This window comes from Haliotis asinina, chromosome 16 (genome assembly GCF_037392515.1).
Source record: "Haliotis asinina isolate JCU_RB_2024 chromosome 16, JCU_Hal_asi_v2, whole genome shotgun sequence".
In the NCBI taxonomy this organism is placed as follows: domain Eukaryota; kingdom Metazoa; phylum Mollusca; class Gastropoda; order Lepetellida; family Haliotidae; genus Haliotis; species Haliotis asinina.
The window spans coordinates 21,879,282-21,902,114 of NC_090295.1; the positions used below are offsets into that span (position 1 = coordinate 21,879,282).

The 22,833-nt window shown below is 41.4% G+C and overlaps 2 protein-coding genes across 2 annotated transcripts; both read left to right on the forward strand.

The window, feature by feature from the left end:
- The first annotated feature begins 1,106 nt into the window (after positions 1-1,106).
- Positions 1,107-4,800, forward strand: LOC137267911 (PCNA-associated factor-like). The gene is made up of 4 exons (XM_067802353.1): positions 1,107-1,398; positions 1,854-1,931; positions 2,234-2,408; positions 4,288-4,800. Exons 1-4 carry the CDS (start codon positions 1,353-1,355, stop codon positions 4,307-4,309), a joined length of 321 nt encoding a protein of 106 aa, XP_067658454.1. The 5' UTR covers positions 1,107-1,352; the 3' UTR covers positions 4,310-4,800.
- Positions 4,801-10,040: 5,240 nt separating this feature from the next.
- LOC137267691 (uncharacterized transporter slc-17.2-like) lies at positions 10,041-21,239 on the forward strand. The gene is made up of 12 exons (XM_067802157.1): positions 10,041-10,071; positions 11,557-11,821; positions 11,892-11,927; positions 12,792-13,023; positions 15,510-15,597; positions 16,654-16,749; positions 17,378-17,508; positions 17,630-17,779; positions 18,254-18,380; positions 19,010-19,160; positions 20,340-20,430; positions 20,955-21,239. The coding sequence occupies exons 1-12, from the start codon at positions 10,041-10,043 to the stop codon at positions 21,237-21,239; spliced, it is 1,683 nt and encodes a 560-aa protein (XP_067658258.1).
- Positions 21,240-22,833: the final 1,594 nt, after the last annotated feature.

Consider the following 22,833-nt stretch of genomic DNA (forward strand, 5'->3'; position numbering starts at 1 on the left):
CCTGCGGTTATATTTATCTTCTTAAATTGTTCTACTCTTGCTTTATACGTATCAGAAACATTATTTTTTTGTTATTTTAAAAGAGCTTTTTTCGCCACAATTAAGCTGCTCAAGAATCATTATAAAGGCCTGTAAATTATCGCGTCCCAACCAAACTAGTGGTTGATATCAGGAGCATGCTGTCTAGATACGAGAACACGTGATCACCGACTACCCGCGAAATTGGTCGTTGAATGTCATTACTTACAATTTCAGCAACCCATGTCGTATATCGCAGTTGCAAAGATCTGAGCTCACGATGTTCATCACTGGATTGTCTGGTCCAGACTCGATTATTTACACACTGTCGCCATATTTTTCTGGGCGCCGCGTTAAACAAACAAACTAGACACAATGAATCCATGAATCCACGTGCTTGTCATGAAAGCTTTGAAAACGTAAACAACTGTATCTTATCCATGATGATAAATGACCCGTGAAGGTCCGGGGTAAAATTGCTCTTCAGCAACCCATGCTCGCAATAAAAGACGACTGTGTTTGTAAGAGATCGGGTGGTCAGGATCGCTGACTTGGTTGACACATGTCATCGGTTCCCAGTTGCGTAGATCGGTGTTCATGCTGTTGACCACTGGATTGACTGGACTCGATTATTTACAAACTGCCGCCATAGAGCCGGAATATTGCTGAGTGCGGCGTAAAACTCAACTTACTCACTCATGATAAATAGAATTCGATGCGATTTCAAGATCTTGAGAGAATATTTGTGCCAGAGGATATTTCTGTCCCAAAACTGAGAATTGTGCATGGTGTGATCGATGTTCATGATGTCAGTCACTGGAGTGTCTGGGTTAGACTCGATTAATTGTAGACAACAGTCATAGAGCTGGAGTGCGTATTTGCGGTGTCAAACAAACAAACATATATTGTTTACAAATACCTCTACCCTAGGAGCGAATGCAGGTTTTTGTGGAGAATGATCTACCCCATTCTTAAGCAAACTTGAAAATGCAAAAAGAACAAGTGTGAAAAAACGTTTTGATATGGAGTCGAACCACCAACGTCAATCATTTTTGAAGATCAAGCCGGAAACTAATTTCGCAACAGTTACCTCCCTTTATTTACGGAAATTACCGATGTATTATTTTTTTGGAGTCTGAAAAGTAATTAGGCTTTTTGGAAGAAAAATGCTTTAAAACAAATTCAAAAGGCGATAATTTCAGTGGTATTAAATATTAATACTTTTTGATCCTCCGTACAAGTACGCGGGAGAGCCAGTGAATCTTAAGCGCGCCAAATCTGTCGCTAGCAGCAGAGAGAGTTGATTGAGCGAAGCCGGGCAAATATTGTTAAAAATGGTGCGAACAAAAGCTGATGGAGGTTGTGCAGCTTCAAGGAAAGGTAAACATGTTTTTATTACATCACAGTATCAGTTACTCGCATAATTGCTCACATGTTGATGTTCAACCATCTCAACAGGTGGATACTATCGCCATAGCCAATCTCTCATTTTGACGCTTTGTGCTGCAGAATATTGAGAGAGGGAATTTTATTTAGAGTTGTTATGACACAAAACGGTGTTATTAGTCGACCGCCAGTGAATTTTTTTATTCTCTTTGTTATTTTACTTGTAATCTGCCTGTCAAAGACCTAGTTGTAGCCATTAAGTGCATAACATAGGTAGCCAAATTATGGAATTCTGCATTGACATGATTTTGGGGTATCACGTTTGGTAATTTTGAACACCTGTTTTGAAGTATTTCAGTGCCTTATGGTATTATTGTATACTAACCATGTTCACAAATGAAGTTGTTTATTGTGTATTAATTCTAATTCAAATTATGTTGTTAACTCAGTTGTTGCTGCACGGGCCCCAAGGAAGAGTCTCGGAAGCTCGGCGGCAGGGTGCAGTAGTGCCGCTTCACCGAAGTCAGGTAAGAAAAAAATACAATATGGAGAGATTTCGTCCCGCAATCACAACTTCATATTTTGGCGGCTCCACCCATAAGCCCAGGGGATTATTTCAACACTGAAATAGATTAGATCGATTGTGTGGATTTTTTTAAAATACCTATTCTGGTTTATTGAATGTATAATTAGGGTGAGGTGTGCATGTCCGTTGTAATTTTGGTTTTTTAAGTGGATGGGAGTGGACAGAACTCTTACCACTATTTCCAGAACTCTTGTTTCTTTAAACTCTGTTTGTTTATGTTGAAATATCAACTGTGTTCCATAGGTAAAGCAAAGTATGCTGGAGGCAACCCAGTTTGTCAGCGACCGATTCCTGACTGGCAGAAAGGGATTGGTGGATTTTTGAACAAAGGCAAAGAAAATGTTGACAGTCAATCGAGCTCGAGTAGTGCCAGCAACAGTGATGAGATTGAAGTGCTAGAGTTAGACTCAGGAGCTGGGTAAGTCGGCAATTACTTCTTAGTTTATGAATGATACAGATGAGAGGCAGTGGTCATTAATTTAAAGTGAAGAAGGAAACTGAAACTTAATGCATTTGAATTTGTCTTATCAATTGAAGTCAGATGTAAGTCACTGGTGTTGGAGATAGTCTTAAACCTGTATAATTAACATTAAAATAACAAGTAACATTTGATTTGGTTGAAAAAATATTGACCATGTCTGCTTCCGAGTGAAATGGTAAAGCCAAGTCACGATATGTGATATGCAACCTAACCTAACACCTTGTCTGCGTTTATATGGATAAAAGATTTCTTGTCCAAAACTGTGTTTCACAGGAGATACTGCTGGTGTGAGATCAGACAATATCTCCAGTGTTGCAGCAATAAGATTACCTATTCTCCATTAAATTTCATTAAGTACTCAAACCAAGCAGAAAAAAAATCGCAGTTTGTTTGACTTTTGTTTGTAAGGTTTTTACTTTTGTGAAATTTGACCGACAAAAACTGCTGGAGGTTGGAGTGTTTAAAGAAATATCAACTGTTTAAAAAAAATGATCAACTTGTACCAATTGAAAGAACCCTGCTATTTTGTATCACATATCGCAAGAAAACTCACTGTTGATGTGTTCTAATTTGCTTTGTCTTATTTTGACATATTTGTCCCACAGACTGTTTAAAGGCTCAATCACACTTTTTACCAGTATTTTTGGTCTCTAATGTATATATTGCGGCTTATGCACTCACTTCAGCTTCCTGTTGATACAACAAAATACTTATTATTCCTTACGACTTGTCTGAAATGGATAATTGAAGCTTTGAGGTGAACAGTCTCCAAACAGATATCACTTGCCATATAATGGAATGTAAGTGATTGCTCCATTCATTGGAAACTCTCACTCATGGTGCTGTCTGTTTGCCAAAGATCTATGAATCTTGCTTGAAATAAAAGTTTGGTTCGGTGGAGGGGGCAAGAGTCGATTTACTGCAACATTGCATTAATTCATAATTCATGCAAACCTTTTTTAATTTCATATTCAGTGTAATATTAAAGATAGTGTTAAGTGAAATGCAATGATTGATTTTTGTAAAGGGTGGCTTGATAGTGTACCTTTAAATGCATGCAACTTTGCATGATTTAGTGTTTGAGAAATAGATGTGCTTTAGAGTTGTTTTGCACCAAAATTCAACATGTACAAAAAATTGTCTTGAATAAATTTTACTAGTCTTTAAAATTTAAATTCTTCTCGAAACTGTGGTTCATAATTCAAGGTCGATCCAAGTCTTTTTGGATGCATCATTTCTTTAACATAGTTAAATGTCTATTTTTGTTAATACAACATTTGATGAACCTTGGCCCTTGGTTTGTAAGTAGGACTGCACAGTACACTGGTATATCGCTTTTTAAACGACATATATTGCAGTATATTTCCTGATAACTGGTATATTGGATGAAGAACAAGTTTGTGTGAACCAGTTCATGGTTTAAGTTGAGATCTACTGACTTTCATTCACAACTAATGATTTCCTTCGTTATTCTTTGACAAAACGACATACTGTAACTTGTATTAGAAAACATAACTATCCCTGACTGTGCAACCTAATTTTGAGATTGCTGTGATCAGAACCATGATGTGAATTGATGTAGCAAATAGAACTGACATGCACTATTAGTGTCACTTACTTTCAAAAACTTGCGTTAACAATATATTGGCTATACATATCACAGTGCGGATACCTGAATTGTAATATGTTGCAATACAGTTTATTTGCAAATGCACAGCCCTATTTGTTAGAGCCATGTCTTTCCTTGTTGTTTAACCAATTAATTTTTACCTCAAATCCTGTTTTAGATTTTGATGTCATTTGTTTTCCATTTCAGTGCATCAGGAAGCTGCGAGTAGGATCGGATCTCGCAAGAAACTGCAATATCCCAGCAACCCATCTGACAGGTGCACCAATCACCAATGTCTTGATTTGGGCAGATCTCGCAACTAACCGCAATACCCCTCAACCAGCAGCCCAGAAGAGCAATGTACTGATCTCATGACCAGTGTACTGCTTGGGCACCACTGCCACTGTAAATAGAGGAATGAATGTGTGAGAGAGTTGTCCCTTGGCTATGAATCTCTTAAGATTGTCAGTTCAGTTAGGTTGCAGAAAGATTGTAGTAAGTGAATCTGGTGAATTTCCCACGTGGGTGTTTAATGGTTCACTTTTTAGATTTAAAATATTGCTCCAGTTGAAAAGGGAACACAGTATGAAGTGCTTTTATGAGACTTGTCATTTGTAAATATTCACATATACATTTTCGTCATTGTGTGCACACGTTTGCAATTCTTTTTCATGTAGTGTTTTATATTTATCTACTGTGAAATAAATGTTTTAAAAGCAAGAAGGTGTTGATTTTCTTTAGACCTGTGAAGACCTTGGTTAGAATTGGTCCTAAGTAACCTATGGTGTTCACAAGAGGTGACCAACTTGCTGATAGGGTTTACAAATGTCACATTCCAGCTGTGCTGGTCAGTGGGCTTGCTGTTGATCACTGGATTAACTGATACAGACGTGATTGTTTACAGATGCTGCTTAGACTTCAGTAACCCATGCTTATAAGAGGTGATTTGCTGGGTTGTGTTACACTGACTTAGTTGATATGACATTGTATCCCAATTGTTCAGATGGATATTTGTGATGTTGATCACAGGATTGTCTGGCACAGAATAATTTAGTGCAATCATGTAGATGGAAAGTTGGCAAGTGCTGTGTTGAACAACAGGAAACATACTGAGGGTAAGTTTGAGATGAACTTTTACCATAAGGAGCAGATGTTGGTTTATGTTAACAGTTGCAAGTTGATTGGAATTTATGCATAAGTCTCAAGACCGCTTTATTGCTGTGATGCATAAATGAAGTGCAAAGCAATTTAACTTGGTATTTGTTATCATTATTGATCACAAAAACTGATAGTTCAAACTTAAATATGAATTAGTTGTCCACAAATAGAAATAGATATTTTGATCACATGCTCATGGGAACGAATATGGGAACACATTAAAGTACAAGAGTTCCTCTATTCGTTTACAAGTTTCTTTGCAAGGTTTGTATTGCATAGTGAGTGGAACTGTGGAAGTATATGAAGGAACACTTGTACTTTAATCTCTTCTCTTATTCCCTTCTATGAGTATATATCCATAGATTACGAAATTCTTTTTGAACATGTTTTTAAGTGTCCAATCAATACTTAAAATTATGCCTTCAGCGATAGTGTATTTTGATAATGTTTATGATGCACAGGTTACAGATGGTACATATTACTCAGATAATTCTTAAAAATACGTGAATGATGGTGCTGTCAATCTTTTCAGCTAGCGCTATCTTATAACTTCCCATTTCAAATTGCTTATCGTTTGTCATAGGATTCGTGGTACAAGGTGACAGAAGTGGGTACTCCCAAGCCCTATGAAAGGACTAAGGCCTAAAATTACACAGAACGTTGAATTGCCCTCCTACATACAGTGTCACAGATGATCACATGTTCTCTGGAAATGATGCAGACGATTTCGGCAACAGATTTATCTTGCCTTAACTCTTGTTAATAGGATAGTCCATGGTGAAGTTAAAAACAGCGAAAAGACAATGCTAACATCGTGTGAGTAGATGAATGTTAAAAGGTTTTCTATTTCATTGGATGACACTGGTCCCAAACCGGTTTAATCTGGTCAACCTCCGGGGCCAGAGATGCGACCTCAGTACAATCAAATGCTGATAACCCAACGAACGTTTTGACAAAGTGTTGCTGTTTCGTATCCCATATGCTGATGAATGTTGCTGACCTGTCGCCTTAAACTAGGAAATTAATTCGAAAAAGAGTCAACTAAGTGGACAATTTTTAGGTAAGTCGACACTCCGACAGCAAATTAAATGTTCCTCAGGCACATTTTTTTCAGAAGTGACGAGGGCTGCAGGACTTTCTTTCTTAATTTTTGATAAAAAAAGTGACGAGAGGGAACACATTTTCATTTTTTCTCTCTCGGAAACACAGCTTGGGAAGTTTAGCACGTGTTGATGAGCTGTAGATTCAGTCACACTCATTCTTACAGACACTCATTCTCAATGTGGACAAATGGATGATCGTGACGGGGCAAAGTCAAAATTATCTGTTTTTAATGGCAATAAAAAATGTTGCTCGCATAAATAAAACTAAGACTGGTCAGTCCGCAGTCAACTATGCACGGAAACATACTTGGAACTGGAATAAAAGAGCACACAAAAAAATGAGAGAATACGAACTTTCCCACTTTTTAAACACAACTGTAAAATACTGTAAACGACATATCAGTCTCGTGATTGTGAACTGTGAAGTGAATGGGTTAACAAGTGAATGGAGTAGGTGAATAAGTATGGATTTACGCCGCTTTTGGCAATATCCAGCAACATCACGGTAGGGGAAACCAGAAGTGGCTTCACACATTCTACCCATTTGAGGAATCGAACCCGTGTCTTTAGCATGACGAACGAACGCTTTAACCACTAGACTACCCAATTGTCAAACAAGCGAATGGAAGGAGAATCTACAGTAAGAAGGCGGACACTATGGGGAAGGTAAAAATAAACTACGAGTGTACAAGACATTTAATATTCATACTCAAGAATATAGACATATGCATGTGAAAGTTATGTTATGTGTCATGTAATATGACTCGTGCAAACAGACGAGCACTTGCGCTTTTTAGATGTGGAGTAGCCCCTTTAAAGATTGAAACGGGAGGATATAAAAACCTGCCCATTATGCTCCAGCTGCAAAGATAAAACTGAGGATGCATCACAGGCCTAATTACACTGTCCCTTTAACAATCACATCAAGATGCCGCTTGTAGACAAATGTCAGGATATCATACTCAATCTTAAAGATTTGTCTGATGTTGAAAAGCTATGTCACGTTTTAGCTAACCTTTTATTTATCTTTATTTGTTCCAAAAACTGCAAGGATATTTTACATGCTCGAAGTGTATATTTGTAAAATGATTTTAAACTATACCATCTTTTAGTGCAATGTTATCTTTTAAAATATGTTTTGCTGTTTTACTTCATAGTCTCTCATAACGTCAGTTGGGGTGGCTTGTATACTCACAGGCAGACACAAGCGCGAATGGGTTGCGGAGCATAGAAAAAATTACCAGTCTTCTTACATGGTCTTCTTACATGCGTGCGAAGCGAGCAACGGTTGGCAACGTACGTTCTTCGCTTGGGTTCGAAAAATATTTTTCATGTCAAAATAAAATATCGCCACCATCAAAAGTATACACCCATTTCTTCACTGGGTTGTGCTCTCACATTTCCAAACCCATGTTGGACAATTACTCCTGTGAACTATTTTTTATTCAACATTTTAAGCGCAACTCGTGGTATATCAGACCGTTCTTCGCCTCCATTACCCCTTCCAGCTTCCGGTTCAACGAAGTATGTGTGCGTGCGTGCGTGCGTGCGTGCGTGCGTGCGTGGGTGTTATTCTATATTAAACACTTACAGTTACCTCCCCTGCTTCATTCGAGGAGGTTCATGATAAAATTAGGCAATGTGGTATTTCTTTCTAATTTCTGCTTATTATAGTTCTGTCAACCGGAAGTTGTCAGGGGTAATGGAGGCGAAGAACGATCTGAATACCACGAGTGGCTTTTGAAAATGTTGAATAAAACATATTTCACGTGAGTAATTACTAAACATGGGATAAGACATGTGAGAGCACAGCCAAATGAGGAGATGGGAGTGTACCTTTGATGGTGGCGATATTATATTTTGACATGAAAAATATTTTTCGATCCGAAGCAAGGAAAGTACGTTGCCAACCTTTGCTCGCATATAAGAAGACTTGTCATATTCTGTATGCTGCGCAACCCCATTTGCGCTACAGTTTGCCTATGGTATAGTTATCAATACTTATATGTGAATGCAATGTGAGACCTAAATAAAATATTCTATCTGTTTGTCTGCGATAAGGATAGTCTGTTGCCACCAGCTATTACAGTACTGTTTTCTCCTTGAATTGTGTTATTTGAAGTTATTTCCCAACTGAATGTAAAGCTTATATAAAATATAAACAGGCTGAAGCAGTTTCAGTCGCCTTTTATTTACTGACAAGGAACTTGAAACCCAGATCAAGCAAACGGTTAAAACATAAACTCACTGAAACTGCAAATTTCCTGTGTCTTGCGCTGCACAGTTATCAACGGAAGTCAGTTCCGAAACTATCGATAGTCACACATAATATCTATGCATCGATAGTTTTTCCTTCCCATCATCGATTAACTGCTATGGGAGACAACAACTGTAATCCATTGAGAATTCCTCTCCATTTCCTTTGGGTGTTATTTATATTTTTCCACGAAATATTATTTTTGGGCAATTGGGGCAGTCATGTTTCTGGGATTAGGGCAACCGTATATCTGGGATTGGAGCAACCTTTTTGGGAGGGATTGAGGCAACCTCATTTTATAGGATTGGGCAACCTTATTTCTGAGCTTAGGGCAACCTTATATATTGCATTGGGGCAACGTTATTTCTGGGATTGAGGCAACCTCATGGGATTGGGGCAGTCTTATTTTTGCGATTGAGGCAACCTTATTCCTTGTTTGGGTGTAAGATTTTCTTTTCAAACGTGTTTTCGTTCAGTAAAGTAGGTTTTTTAAATGATTAATTTGTTAATGTTTTCATGATACATGGGCAACCAGAGAGTGCATTTACAATGGTGAGATGAAAGGTATTGTGTGTCGACATGAAAGTAGTCAGTGTATTTAATGAGTGAGTGAGTATGGTTTTACACCACTTTCAGCAATAGTCCAGCACCATCACGACAGGGACACCAGAAATGAACTTCACTCATTGTATCCATGTGGGGAATCGAACTCGGGCCTTCGACGAACGAACGCTTTAAACACTAGACTACCCAACCGCCTCCTTAATTACCGAACACTGTGATATGGGAACAGATCGTTCATGTTCTATTCCACTCACACTTCTGGAATGGTATTTCGATACCCACCTGCAATTCATGCGTGTGCATGCATGCCTTTGAGGCGACTAAGGGGATCGGGTGGTCAGGTTTTGCTGACTTGGTTGACACATGTCATCGGTTCCCAGTTGTGGAGACCGATGCTCATGTTGCTGATCACTGGATTGTCTGGCCCAGACTCAATTATTTACAGACCGCCGCCATATAGCTGGAATATTGCTGAGTGTGGCGTAAAACTAAACTCACTCACTCACCGACTTGGAAGTCGCGGTGACTCAGTGGGTTAGATGGCTGACTTTAACTGCTGGTGATGAGGTGCTTGTATGGGTTCGAATCGCCGATGAAACGCAACCCTATGAGAAATAGAATCTGTTCTTTATATTAACATAACTCTTTCCCATAACGATACGCCGGTAATCGCGAACAGTTATCGCGATGAATATAACGTTTTCGGACTACCGACTTGACATATTAACCGCCATCACGTGACTGTGAGCCGCCATACCTGAGTGTGCATTGCCGACTTTCTAGTGTGACAAATTATCTGCTGTGTGAAAACACATGGTTCCAACGTCTTTTGGGTCACGCTACATGTAAGCACGTTGGACTTATCCCCTGCGATCGACATGTCATCAGTGGAACAGGCTGCGTCGGAAAGTATGTATTTTGCATGTTTCCAATCTCCTACATTTGAGCGCCAACACCATTGATTTATCTTGTGTCTGTCAACCCCATTTTGGTACTTGAGGTTCCCAGAGTTAGCATTAATGTATGGCACTTACGACTGTCTTAGCACTAAGAGAGCTTCGAAAATCTATACACTGTTATTTAAGCTATCATTTCAGAACGTAGTACTGCGGAATGAAGCGTGGCCATCGTAACAAATCGTATGCGTGTCTGGATAATCGTATTGCATCGTACCAATGAGTATTACATATGTATATGTTAGTTCCCATTGTCCCACGATCCTATCAAACAGAAGGCCACAAACTGAAGCTGATAGTCATGAACTTCTCAAAACCTACAAAATCGCAACAGATCGTATACTCAAGTCGCGCTGATCGTAAAAAGTTGCAACAGATCTTCATTGAAACATACCTGATACGTATCCAATCAGAAGACTGCGAATGAGATCCTGCCTGATCGTATGAAACTGTAATAGAGCGTCATGAAAGGGACAAATAATTAGAACGTTTCACGATCGTGAAGTCTACTGCGATATTTAGTTCGCGTTCGATCGGCACACTTGTGGACTAACCATGGCCTGGCGCTAAAGCAGTATAAGTTTTCGATATTGATCTCAGTATTTAAAGTTCAATCTGCACCATTTTATGTAGTGGCTGATTATTATAATATTGTTTAAACTTAACTTATGATATAGGAATGGTTAACCTTGTATAACATAAGTAGAAAAGACACTTTTTTGCGACATATTTACTGATGAGGAACAATTGCCAGACATGTCAAGCTCGTCAAAAACATCCTAGCATATTATGTCCTTAAAAATATTGCCAATGGAAGTCGTTCATCTGCCTTTAAAATCTGACAGGGTTGGGAAAGCGAGAGACTAGGGGAAGACCCCTAATCAAGGGAAGAGTGCTGACAGACTATAGTAAAAAGAAAGCCGGAGTTTCTACGTCACATCGGCATTATTCCAGCCATTCCGTGACCTAGGCTGAAACAGTGAGGGGAATCTGAATCTAGCCAGCCAATCCACCCACCTGCTGCCAAGATTTTGCCTGACTTCCCCGACCTTCCTCTGGTAGCTTCAGTCAACTGTGTGTACTGTTCGCTCTGCCTGACAACACCAATTCTATGTACGCAAGAGCGTTTGGTCGAGTACCAGAGATTTGCGATGTCACAATGACACACGTGTCCCTAACTCTTTACAGACAGCTGTGGCATATACAGTTGACTGCGTAAAGGACTTCCACACGCTCACAGAAAATGAGAGAGTGAATAAAGGGACATCATAAATGGTCTTCACTCATTGTACCCATGTGGGGAATCGAGTCCTGTCCTTCAGCGTGACGAGAGGACGCTTTAACTATTGGGCTATCCCACCGTCCCTGTTATGTGTCTTAATAAAAGCCTGAGATAGCAACCGTAGGATGAAATGTACTTTTAATTTTATTTTCACAGTTTATGATACAAAAACCACAGCCAATGGACTCAAAGATGGCGTCATTCTACAAAACAACTATCCCACAATGCTTCAAAAGTACACTTCCCGTCGATGGCGTCTTGCCTACCTGTTGGTCATGGCCTGTGTTCTCGGGCAGTCAATGGAATATTGCATGAACTTTGCTGTCGTGTGTATGACACGAGACGTTACAGCTGATGTGGGATATGACCTCAATTATACAGACGGGCATCAGTGTAACTCTTCCGTCATTCAGAGTACTTCGTCGCCAAATATTACTACTACTTGCACTGGCAACAGTAAGGTAACTATACAGAGACTGGAACAACGGTAGTACACCATCGACACGTTCAATTGCAAAGGTTGTTCTGTTTGGTGATTTGTGCGTTGTTCCATTCCTTTGGTCTGAGTTCTGAGTTTTTCTGGTATCTTCTCAGGACAAGCGACCTGTAAAGGTCCGGGTTAGAAAAAGGCCTTCAGCAACCCATACTTGCCATAAAAGGTGACTATGCTTGTCGTGAGAGGCGACTAACGGGTTCGGGTGGTCATGCTTGCTGACTTGGTTGACACGTACTCGGTTTCCAATTGGCAGATCGATGCTCATGCTGTTGATCACTGGATTGTCTGGTCCAGACTCGGTTATGTACAGACCGCCGCCATATAGCTGGAATACTGTTGAGTGCGGCGTAAAACTAAACTCACTCACTCACTTACTCACTCACCTAGAAACGTTGTGTATAGAATGAAGTCAAGTTGACATTCATAATACTTTGTCTCATACCCGAATACTTGCAGTTTAATACGTTTAGTTTTACGCCGCTTTTAGCAATATTCCAGCAATATCACGGCGGGGGACATCAGAAAATGGGCTTCACAAAGTGTACCCATGTGGGGAATCGAACCCGGGTCTTTCCGCGTGACGAGCAAACGCTTTAACCACTAGACTACCCCACCGCCCCACTTGCAGTTTAAGCTATATATGTTAAATTGCAGAATACCAAAATCTTCATGTTATTTTTATTTGTCACATTATTCCAAATCATCCGTTGTCATAGTCATAGCCTTGGTATAAAATTGTGTGTTGAATTTGACGCCATATTTCACTACATCCGGTAATGTCATGTCACATACATCATGGTGTCGCTTACATCATTCGTCATATCCGCATCAACTGACAAAAATATGTTTGATCATGTAATTTCTAGGTAACATTTCTTTTTCGGCAGAAATCCAGTGGAGAGTTTGATTACAGCAGCGAGATACAAGGGCTTCTTATATCATCGCCTTTCTATACCAGCACGATATCACCTTTTGTAGGCAGCGTTGCACCACGAAGATTTGGGGCAAAAATAGTTATCTCCCTTGGTGTTCTTGTTAGCGGTACAACGACGGTCCTGTTTCCTCTCGCTGCAAGAACTCACATATATCTGGCGGTCGTTTGTCGGTTATGCATTGGATTTTGTCTCGTAAGTATATCAAGCGTGTGTGACAATGCATATGAAAATATGTGATCACTTGTGTGACTCTGTGACAATCCGAAAGGTACACTCATGTGCCATATTAAAGTTCACAAAATGGCCGCAATGTAATTCGCTTAGGTGGAGTAGAATACGGTGATTCTAAGTACTCAAGTGATGTCCAGATAACTTGAACGTGATATATCAGATCCTGCTTGGTTTTTATTTCATGTAACTGTCTTTGTAGCCTGATTTTCAGAGTTTTCTACACATTTTCAAGGGTATTACAGTCTGGGGACTGAGGAGGTCAATTCATTGTCTGAATGTCATTCACACGTTTCCACCGAATTGTCTGTCCAGAAACATGGACAGGACAGTTGTCGTCTTGAAATGTATAGCCCCGACATGTTGGAACTTTGGCTATTACTGGCCAATGGTTGCTGTCCAGTATATCTATATACTTTGTTGAATAGGTGTGACCATCTACACTGACAATACCTTGAAAACAAATAACCCCACCCCCACCCCCACAAAACCCCAAACAAACAAACTAACAACAACAACAACAAAATAAAACAACAAAACAAAACAAAACAAAAAAAAACCCAAACACAAAGAAAACCCCAAACAAACAAAACAAAAACTAAAAAAAACCAATCCAAATTATGACACTGAAATGTGGAACATTGTCAACCCTACACCCACCAAGGCACCGGGGTTTGCACTTTTCTTCACTGGTTCACCAAACATAGACTTTCTGATCCTACAACAACTTGAGTCTCATCTGAAAATATTGCCCTGGACCAGTCTGTTTACATTCCAGCTCAAACGTGTTCTGACGAAGGTTCTTCTGGTGAACCTGTTTTGAGAGGATATGGTGGTTTTCTTCTTCACAAGTCTTCTGTGAAAACCATTTTCATGGAGACGCCTTTGTATTGTCTTCTTGGATAGTCTTACATGATATATCTGGTTCCAAAGTGAGATGTATCCTGAAGAGTCAGGTGATTTTCTTCTGCTTCCTCTTCTCTGATGATTTTCTGTATTTCCTCCTTGAGAATCCCGCTTCAGGAATTTACAGACAGTGAACCTATTGATTCCAGTTATTTTACCTGCTTCACTTCCACTCTTGCCATCTGAATTCAAACTTAATATGGGCTTTTTCTATTAGGTCTAAGATCTTTCCCTCTAGGTGCCATGACACTTTGAGCAGACGTCATACTAAGTACTTGAGAGTTATTCCCCTTTTGTTTACAAAATGTAACAGGTATTAAGTCAGATTTGTACTCTCTAAAATTTGATACCCTATAACTATTGTCAAGATGAAATAAATTTTCTTTTAAAAGAACCAGCCGCTGCTGGTAAGAAGCTCAGCGACCATTTGGTGAACTTAATATGACACATACGTGTACTTACGGAAAGCAACGAGTTGGGACAAATGATGCGATCATCACTCGTCCCTTTCCGTGACCTATGGGAAGATCGAATGCTGTTGAGTTGGGGGCTTATTTGCCACAAATATGAAAACGTTAGGCTCTTCAAACGGTACGGTACATATTACGGTACAAGGTCGCCGGTTAGTTTCGGTTCCGAGATATGATCACAATGCGTAAACGAAAAGAAATGCTTAGACTTTGACAAAATGATTTTATTTATAGGCATTTAAGAAAAGTGTAAAAGGGTTAATAACACGACGGTGCAATGCCAAAAATACCGTATTTTTTTTATAGCATTACAGTATACCGAACCGAATGCAAACACCGTGGTTCTGTTAATACCGCGGTATGCTGTTTCACCCCCAAGGTGCACTGTTGAACTGTGGGTCTCACACACCTTAATATTGCAGCACGCACGCACACACATTTTGAAGATCAAAACGCACGTATCTGAACTGTGAAATTCTGTGGGTCTTCAAAAACCTATCACAAACGTGATTCTGGATAAAAGAATAAATGTTTGACCTCAAGAACCATGCAAATACTGGGTAGGTGACATAAGACTTGATGAGAGAACGTCACACGTGACTACAATTAGTCTCGCTTTGTACCAGATGACGGTTCACACTTCATTGTATCTTGAGACGTTTTGGTCGAATTAAATTGGACGGTTCAAAATATTAAACAGGTACCAATAAACGGTCTCTTCGTTCAAAACAGATTGTTTTCCTTAACACAAGCAGCCAACACAAACTCACCAATTACGTCAACTGAACGTCACGATGGCGTCGCTTGGCGTTGTTTTCGTCTTCAAATGTAAGTCACACATTTAAGGGTGATTAGTTTAAATGAAGAACAAATTGTGATTCGTGTTTATGGTTCCAGCTTTCAGCGCCACGTATGTCATAAACCTATACGTCACTGTTGGCATTCACTGTGACATATGTAAATGTTATGGCATTCACTGTGACATATGTAAATGTTATGGCATTCACTAGAATTTTCACTCTGCCATATGCACTCTTCCATGTTATATATGTGACAAGTAAATGGTTTTAACAGGGCTTTATTTTAACGGCAACTCTGGAACTCTGCCTACACTGGTCACCATCGCACGAAACGCAGCAGATAATTGCTCTCTGTTTCGCAGGTAAATATTGTTTTCGATTCCAACTTATTGACCAATCAGCAACTTCCAATCTGTCGTACTACCCAAGTGCCACTGCGCCAAGGCTTTGTTGGTTAGTTTATTTCCTGTTTAAGATTCCCGCCACATGGCAGGGGGCTGCAAATAATCGAATCTGGAGCAGACAGTGGTCAACAGCATGAGCATCGATTTACTCAGTTCAGATACGATGACATTTGCCAACCAAATCAACGAGCCTGACCACCCGATCCTATTAGTTGCCTTTTACGACAAGCATGGGTTGCTGAAGACCAATTTTAACCCTGTAGCTTAAACACCATAACCACGAAATGTTGTCGTGTGTGTGATGCAATCTGGTTCGATAATGATTTTCCTTCCCAGTCGATGCCAGCCATGGCTTGTATTTGTTGAGATCAGACGGATAAAAGGTCGCTCATGGTTGTCCATGCTGATCAGGGCCGTTATTCGCGTTCGTAGCCCTAAGAATTCTTAACTTTGATCGTAAGCAATGTATTAAGAATGGGCATAGGAACTTCGTAGGGTTACGAACGTTTCGAGAATAGCTAGTCTGGTCAGTTGCCTCTCACGACCAACATGGGTTGCTGCTGTTGGTCGCCGCTTGAAACCTTCTGTTATCCAGGAACTATTCATTGACAGTCGTAGTGCCACCCGCCCTTTAGGATTAGGTGGTGATGTGAATTATCAGTGAACAGGTACCCGAAAGGATGAGGTGCTATGGGGAAATATCATTGAAAAGGAACACGGGAGCATTAAGTGGCAATGTGAATTAACAGTGAAGAGGTACCCTGCTGGATGTCTTAATGTGAATTATCAGGGAATGGGTACTCGGTAGGAAGGGGTTGTGATTGCTGACCTAGCAGTGATGGGCAACAGAACTGAGAGCGACATTTGATGCATACTACATTAACAGTTAATGATAAAATATATTTGCTGAATTGACTTTGACGCATTATAATCGGCTTGAAATAACAATGATATTCATAGTGATGACTCTACGCACAACTGGCTTCCCTCAGTCAATACCTGTGTTTGTTTCAGGCTATTCCATGGCTAACATTGTCACGTTCAGCCTGTGTGGGTACCTATGCCTGATTCCGATTGATAACGGTTGGCCCTTCATTTTTTATGTGTTTGGTGAGAATCTTGGTTTCCCTGGCATATACAGATGCTACCAGTTACAACTTTCTGTCGGTAATATAAACGGCAACTCATGATGATATAATATTTTTAAACTTTGTGTATTGGACCGTTGCCATTACATTCAGTAATCACATTGGATTCCCATGACTACACGATTCCATTTCGAAACTGGTCTGTTGTGTCATATGATAAATTTGTAATTGCACTTTCTCAGTACAGAACCGAATCATTTTGTGCAAGCCGCGGTGGCTGAGAGGGTTTGATAGCCGAGTTTGTTTACTGGCGATCAGGTACCCTAGTCTGTGCGTGTGGGTTCGAATTGCGAAATGGATTCAACTAAACAAGTACTAGAATCTGTGTAATCCCAATTACATATATAATGTAAGCCACATTACATTCGTAGCCTAGTAGGCCACGCTGAAGACCCGGGTCGATTCCCCACATGGGTTCAGTGTGTGAAGCCCATTTCTGGTGCCCGACCCCGTGATGTTGCTGGAATAGTGCTGAACGCGGCGTAAAAATAAAATCACTTTTCTCGTGGTGTGGCTGTTGTGTTGAGGCGGAATCCCACAACATTCACCGGCTCACAGCACTAAGGTGAAGCGTCGTTGTTATATTAAAGGGGGTTGTGCTATTCTGTGGGCTTTGACTTGGATGTACGTTGCCACCAATACTCCAGAGAAAAACACACGGATATCCCCGGAGGAACTGACCTACATTAAAACACACAGAACTGGACCCGACAACCGCAGGGTAAGCTCTAATTCAAGGTCTTCATAGAATTATAGTTAATAGTTAGCTCGGTAACACAGCGGACCCTCATTAGTCCTCACAAATGCTAGACTCACTCACTCTCTGTCATTTATTCTTTCAGGACAGAAAAATCCCGTGGTTGACTTTCGTTCGAAGCAAATCTGTCTGGGCCTATCTTGCCGTCTTTGTCACTCATAATTTGAACAGTACAGTTATCTTCAGTTATCTGCCTTCCTACATGGATACAGTTCTGCAATTCGACATCGATGAGGTTAGTGATGTATTTTTTTAGGTTGCAGAATTTGAATGTAGTTTTCGACAAGATGCATGATGTCATTTAATTTTGTCACTGTACCGGCATTATAAGCAGGGCTGAAGAAAAAATGAAAGAGCACAAAACTGATTTACAACAATTCTTATTTAGGCCATTGTTATGTGTGTAAAGGGCTAGAAATGGTCTTCAGCAACCGATGCATGTCCTTAAAGGCAACTAATGGGATAGGCTGGTCAGACTCGCTGACTTGGTTGCCATATGTCATCGTATCCCAGTTGCGTAGATCGATGTTCATGCTGTTGATCACTAGAGAGGCATCTAAAATCAGGAGAACCGAAATTAGTGTGTACAAATATGAAAATTCGATGAAGTAGATAAATAGGATCGGTGATGAGAAACACTCATTTTATTTGTGGCTTTATGTTAAGACTACGTTAGACAACCATCACCGTCACGTATCTCCTCCCACAGAACGGCCTCCTGTCCTCGCTGCCTTCCGCGACCCGCCTGATTGGTACCTTGATCTGGAGCTTTATCAGCGTCAGATTACAGCGCGTGACGTCAACGACCTTCACACGAAAGACCACGCAGAGTGCAGGTGTGCTGAAATACAGTCTTCCTGTTGTAAGAGGCGACTAAAGGCATCTGGTGATCAGGCTCGCTGACTCGATTGACGCCGTCATTGTATCCCATTTGCGTTGAACGATGCTCATACTGTTAATCACTAGATTGTCTGGTCCAGACTCGATTTTTTCAAACAATACCTTCATAATAGCTGGAGTGAGTGTGTGAGTTTTAGCCCTTTTTCCTTCAATATCATGGCAGGGACACCGGAAATAGGCTTCCCACAGCGTACCCATGTGGGGAATCGAACCCTTGTATTCGACGTGACTAGGCTATCCCAAAGTATATATAGCTGGAATACTGCTGAGTGTGCCGTCAACAACAAACAAACAAACAAACACAGGTTGCTGAAGAACAATTCTGACCCGGATCTTCTTTGGTAAATTCATTTTCTCCTCATCAGAGGTATTTTGTTTCTAGGGCAATGGGGTAGTGGTTAAAGCGTTAACTTCTCACGTTGAATAGGCCCGGGTTCGATTCCCCTCATGGGTACAATATGTGAAGCCCATTTCTGGTGTTCACCACCGTGATATTGCTGACATATATTTCTAAACGGGGCGTAAAAGTGTACTCACTTTTTTCTAACTCCACTGTGTTGTGTAGGTTTCTTGTTGGCGGCAGTGCTCACAGTTTGTCTGTGTTATCTGACGGAGGGACAGGAATACGTCGCAGTAGCGCTGATCGCCGGTGTCACGATGTTCCACAGCGTCTCTGCAGTTGCTGGCTCCGTCAACCCCGTAGACCTGGCTCCACAGTGAGTGGGAGAATATGTCTGGCTGAGACTGTGGCTGAGGCTGTGACTGTGGCTGTGGCTGTGGCTGTGTTTGTATCTGTGACTGAGGCTGTAACTGAGACTGTGGCTGTGGCTGTGGTTGTATCTGTGACTGAGGCTGTAACTGAGACTGTGGCTGTGGTTGTATCTGTGACTATGGCTGTAACTGAGACTGTGGCTGTGGTTGTATCTGTGACTGTGGCTGTGACTGTATCTGTGACTGTGGCTGAGGCTGTGACTGTGGCTGTGGCTGTGGCTGTGGCTGTGGCTGAGGCTGAGGCTGTGGCTGTGGCTGAGGCTGTGGCTGTGGCTGTGGCTGAGGCTGAGGCTGAGACTGTGGCTGTGACTGTGCCTGAGGCTGAGGCTGTGGTTGAGGCTGAGGCTGTGACTGTGACTGTGACTGTGAGTGTGGCTGAGGCTGTGGCTGTGGCTGTGGCTGAAGCTGAGGCTGTAGTTGAGGCTGAGGCTGTGGTTGAGGTTGAGGCTGAGACTGTGGTTGAGGCTGAGGCTGTGGCTGTGACTGTGACTGTGAGTGTGGCTGAGGCTGTGGCTGTGGCTGAGGCTGAGGCTGTAGTTGAGGCTGAGGCTGAGGCTGTGGCTGTGGCTGTGGCTGAGGCTGTGGTTGAGGCTGAGGCTGTGACTGTGGCTGTGACTGTGACTGTGACTGTGGCTGAGGCTGTGGCTGTATCTGTGACTGTGGCTGTGACTGTGGCTGTGAGTGTGGCTGTGACTGTGGCTGAGGCTGAGGCTGTGGCTGTGGCTGTGGCTGTGGCTGTGGCTGAGACTGTGGCTGTGACTGTGCCTGAGGCTGAGGCTGTGGTTGAGGCTGAGGCTGTGACTGTGGTTGTGACTGTGGCGGTGGCTGAGACTGAGACTGTGACTGTGACTGAGGCTGAGGCTGTAGTTTTCACTAAACCACGCCCTTGCTCCTGTATGTCAAAGATGTTGCGAAACACGCATCTACGTTTGTAAACGACTCATTCACACAGAGAATGAGCTCGAAGCAGTTAAAGCAAACGGGTACAAAATAATGATATTGATTTAATATTACCTCACACTCTATTATATTGTGTCACTACTGAAATATAAACTGGATCACTCACGTTGCAATGTGTAAAACAACTGAAATCTGAAAGTAATAACTTATTTCACTGTCCACAGGTATGCATCGTTCATATCATCAGTAGGGATGACTTCAGCCTTCATATCCATGTCCCTTGGTCCCATGGTCGTGTCCTACTTGATTCCAGAGGTATATCTTTACATCATCATTATCAATATCATCATTATAATCGCCGTTTTCATCATCATCATCATCATCATCATCATCATCATCGCCATCTCCGTTGTCATCATCAGCATCACTATCAGCATCAGCATCACCATCATCATCAGCATCATCATCGTTGTTATCGACATCTTCATCGTTGTTATCGTCATCTTCATCGCCGTTGTTATTTGCTATCATCGCCGTTGTTATCGTCATCATAAGCGCCATTATCGTCATAATCATCATTGTCGTTGTCATCATCGCCATCGCCGTCGTTATCATCATCATCATCACAATCGTCCTTGTTATATTATTCTTTATAGATTAATATGAAGACATGCAACAAGGGAAGTTTGAATGATCCTGCAGTCTCGTCATGTCATACAGGAGGCACCAAACCAAGGCCACCGACAGCAATGGGAGGTGGGACGACAGTGTACTTGGGATGCATTCTCATTACAATGTCCATTGTTATTATTATTAGAATTATTGTTATTATATTTCAGAGAACACGAGAACAGTTTGCGACGGTATTCTACATCATTGCTGCTGTCTATGTCGTCGCAGCGTTGATATTTGTGTTTTTTGGAAGTGGAGAAATTCAACCTTGGGCTCAGAACTCGGACAGAATCACAGATCTTGAAATTGCCGAGTCAAGCACAAAAGGCGAAGTTAACAGTGCATACGTTAGTGATATGGCGGGGTCAGTGCAAGGGGCAGTTGCAGGGGCAGATGGGATGGGGATTGGAAGGGGCGGAGACGGGGCTGTAAGAATAACTCCAGTCAAGTGATTATAAGTCGTGCAATGGAACTACATGTGGGAGAGCTTAAAGTCCCTGTCTACGACGGAACCCGCGAACACAGATGGGAGAGTGACAGACAGACTAACATCTGGTCTTGAAATGAACATATTTTACAGAATAAAACTCTTCCTAAATTATGTACTTAAATTATGATACAAAGGATCCCAGAGACCTTTTTAATTTTCCGAAACTGAAGCTGTGGTAATCTGGACTTGCTACATATTCTAGACTTCAAGGTCTGTATTGGGTATATTTATTTCAAGGTCTGGTGACTGAGTATGGTTTTAAGGCGCTTTAGCAACATTCCAGAAATGACACAGCAATGAACACCAGCAATTGGCTTCACACGCTGTATCCATGTAGGGGATCCATCCCGGGTCGTCGGCGTGACGAGCGAACGCTTTAACCACAAGGCTACCCCACCGCCCATCTGAATGACAGACTAGGGAGTACACCAAGGATTGTATACGTAGTCGGACAGGATTCGAACCCATCTGACTGGCGTTCCTGTGTTGTGCCATATTATCACACATTGTAGGATAGTATACAGAAGTAGTGCGTCTCATATAGACATTGTGTTCATGTGTTACCTTAATGAAGCAGATATGTGTTCATGTGTTTTTTAATTTTCCAAGAATTTGATTTCAAATACAATGATAAGTATGTGGAACAACTACATGTGGAATTGGGATTCGTGGTATTTTGGGAGCTGAACGTACAGTCTTCCGTCTATTGGTGTTCACGACAGACAGACAGACATACAGATAGATAAATAAACTAGCACCTGTTGTTTTACCTAAAACAAAGCCATCATGTACGTAAAGTCTTTTTGCTGTAGTGAGTGAGAGTGTTAACGAGCGAACGCTTTAACCACTTGTCCTCCCCACCGCCCTCTTAGCTCCTTTGAGAGTGAGTTTAGGTTTTACGCCGTTCTCAGCAATGTTTCAGCTACATGGCGTCGGTCTGTATATAACCGAGTCTGGACCAGACAGTCCAGTGATCAACAGCATGAGTATCGATCTGCACAACTGGGAACCGATGACATGTGTCAAACAACACAGCGATCCTGACCACCCGATTCCGTTTGTCGCCTCTTACGACAAGCATTGGATAGTGGAGATCAGTTCTAACCAGGACCTACTTCTTTGAGAAAATGAAAAGAGGTTAACAACCTCAATTTCAGATTAGTGAGTGAGTGAGTGAGTTTCACACTGCTTTTAGCAATATTCCTACAATATCATGACGGCTGACACATGCAAGACCCAAGTTCGATTCCCCACATGGGCACAATGTGTGAAGCCTATTTCTGGAGTCCCCCGCCGTGATATTGCTGGGATGTTGCTAAACGCGGCGCAAAACGACAGTCACTCTGTCACAATTAACACGCACCTAAATTTGCTTAATCTTGCTGTAACGAACTAAAGTGTGTGGCTCCTCGACTTCGTTACAGCCGGACTAAGACAAATGAGTGATTTGACATGCACATTGAAGCCTTGGGGTTGAAACTGGGTCTTCATCGTGACGTGCTGACACTTTCACAGCACGGCTATCACAGATACACATACCATATGTAAACCCTCTT

Bases quoted from the DNA above. Each gene is read 5' to 3' on its own strand.
- LOC137267911 (XM_067802353.1), top strand. From the start codon at position 1,353: ATGGTGCGAACAAAAGCTGATGGAGGTTGTGCAGCTTCAAGGAAAG. The intron at 1,399-1,853 runs GTAAACATGTTT...TTGTTAACTCAG, and splicing joins TTGTGCAGCTTCAAGGAAAG to TTGTTGCTGCACGGGCCCCA. The intron at 2,409-4,287 runs GTAAGTCGGCAA...TTTCCATTTCAG, and splicing joins GAGTTAGACTCAGGAGCTGG to TGCATCAGGAAGCTGCGAGT.
- LOC137267691 (XM_067802157.1), top strand. From the start codon at position 10,041: ATGTCATCAGTGGAACAGGCTGCGTCGGAAA. The intron at 11,928-12,791 runs GTTTGGTGATTT...GCAGAAATCCAG, and splicing joins TCAATTGCAAAGGTTGTTCT to TGGAGAGTTTGATTACAGCA. The intron at 17,780-18,253 runs GTTAGTGATGTA...CTCCTCCCACAG, and splicing joins TGCAATTCGACATCGATGAG to AACGGCCTCCTGTCCTCGCT.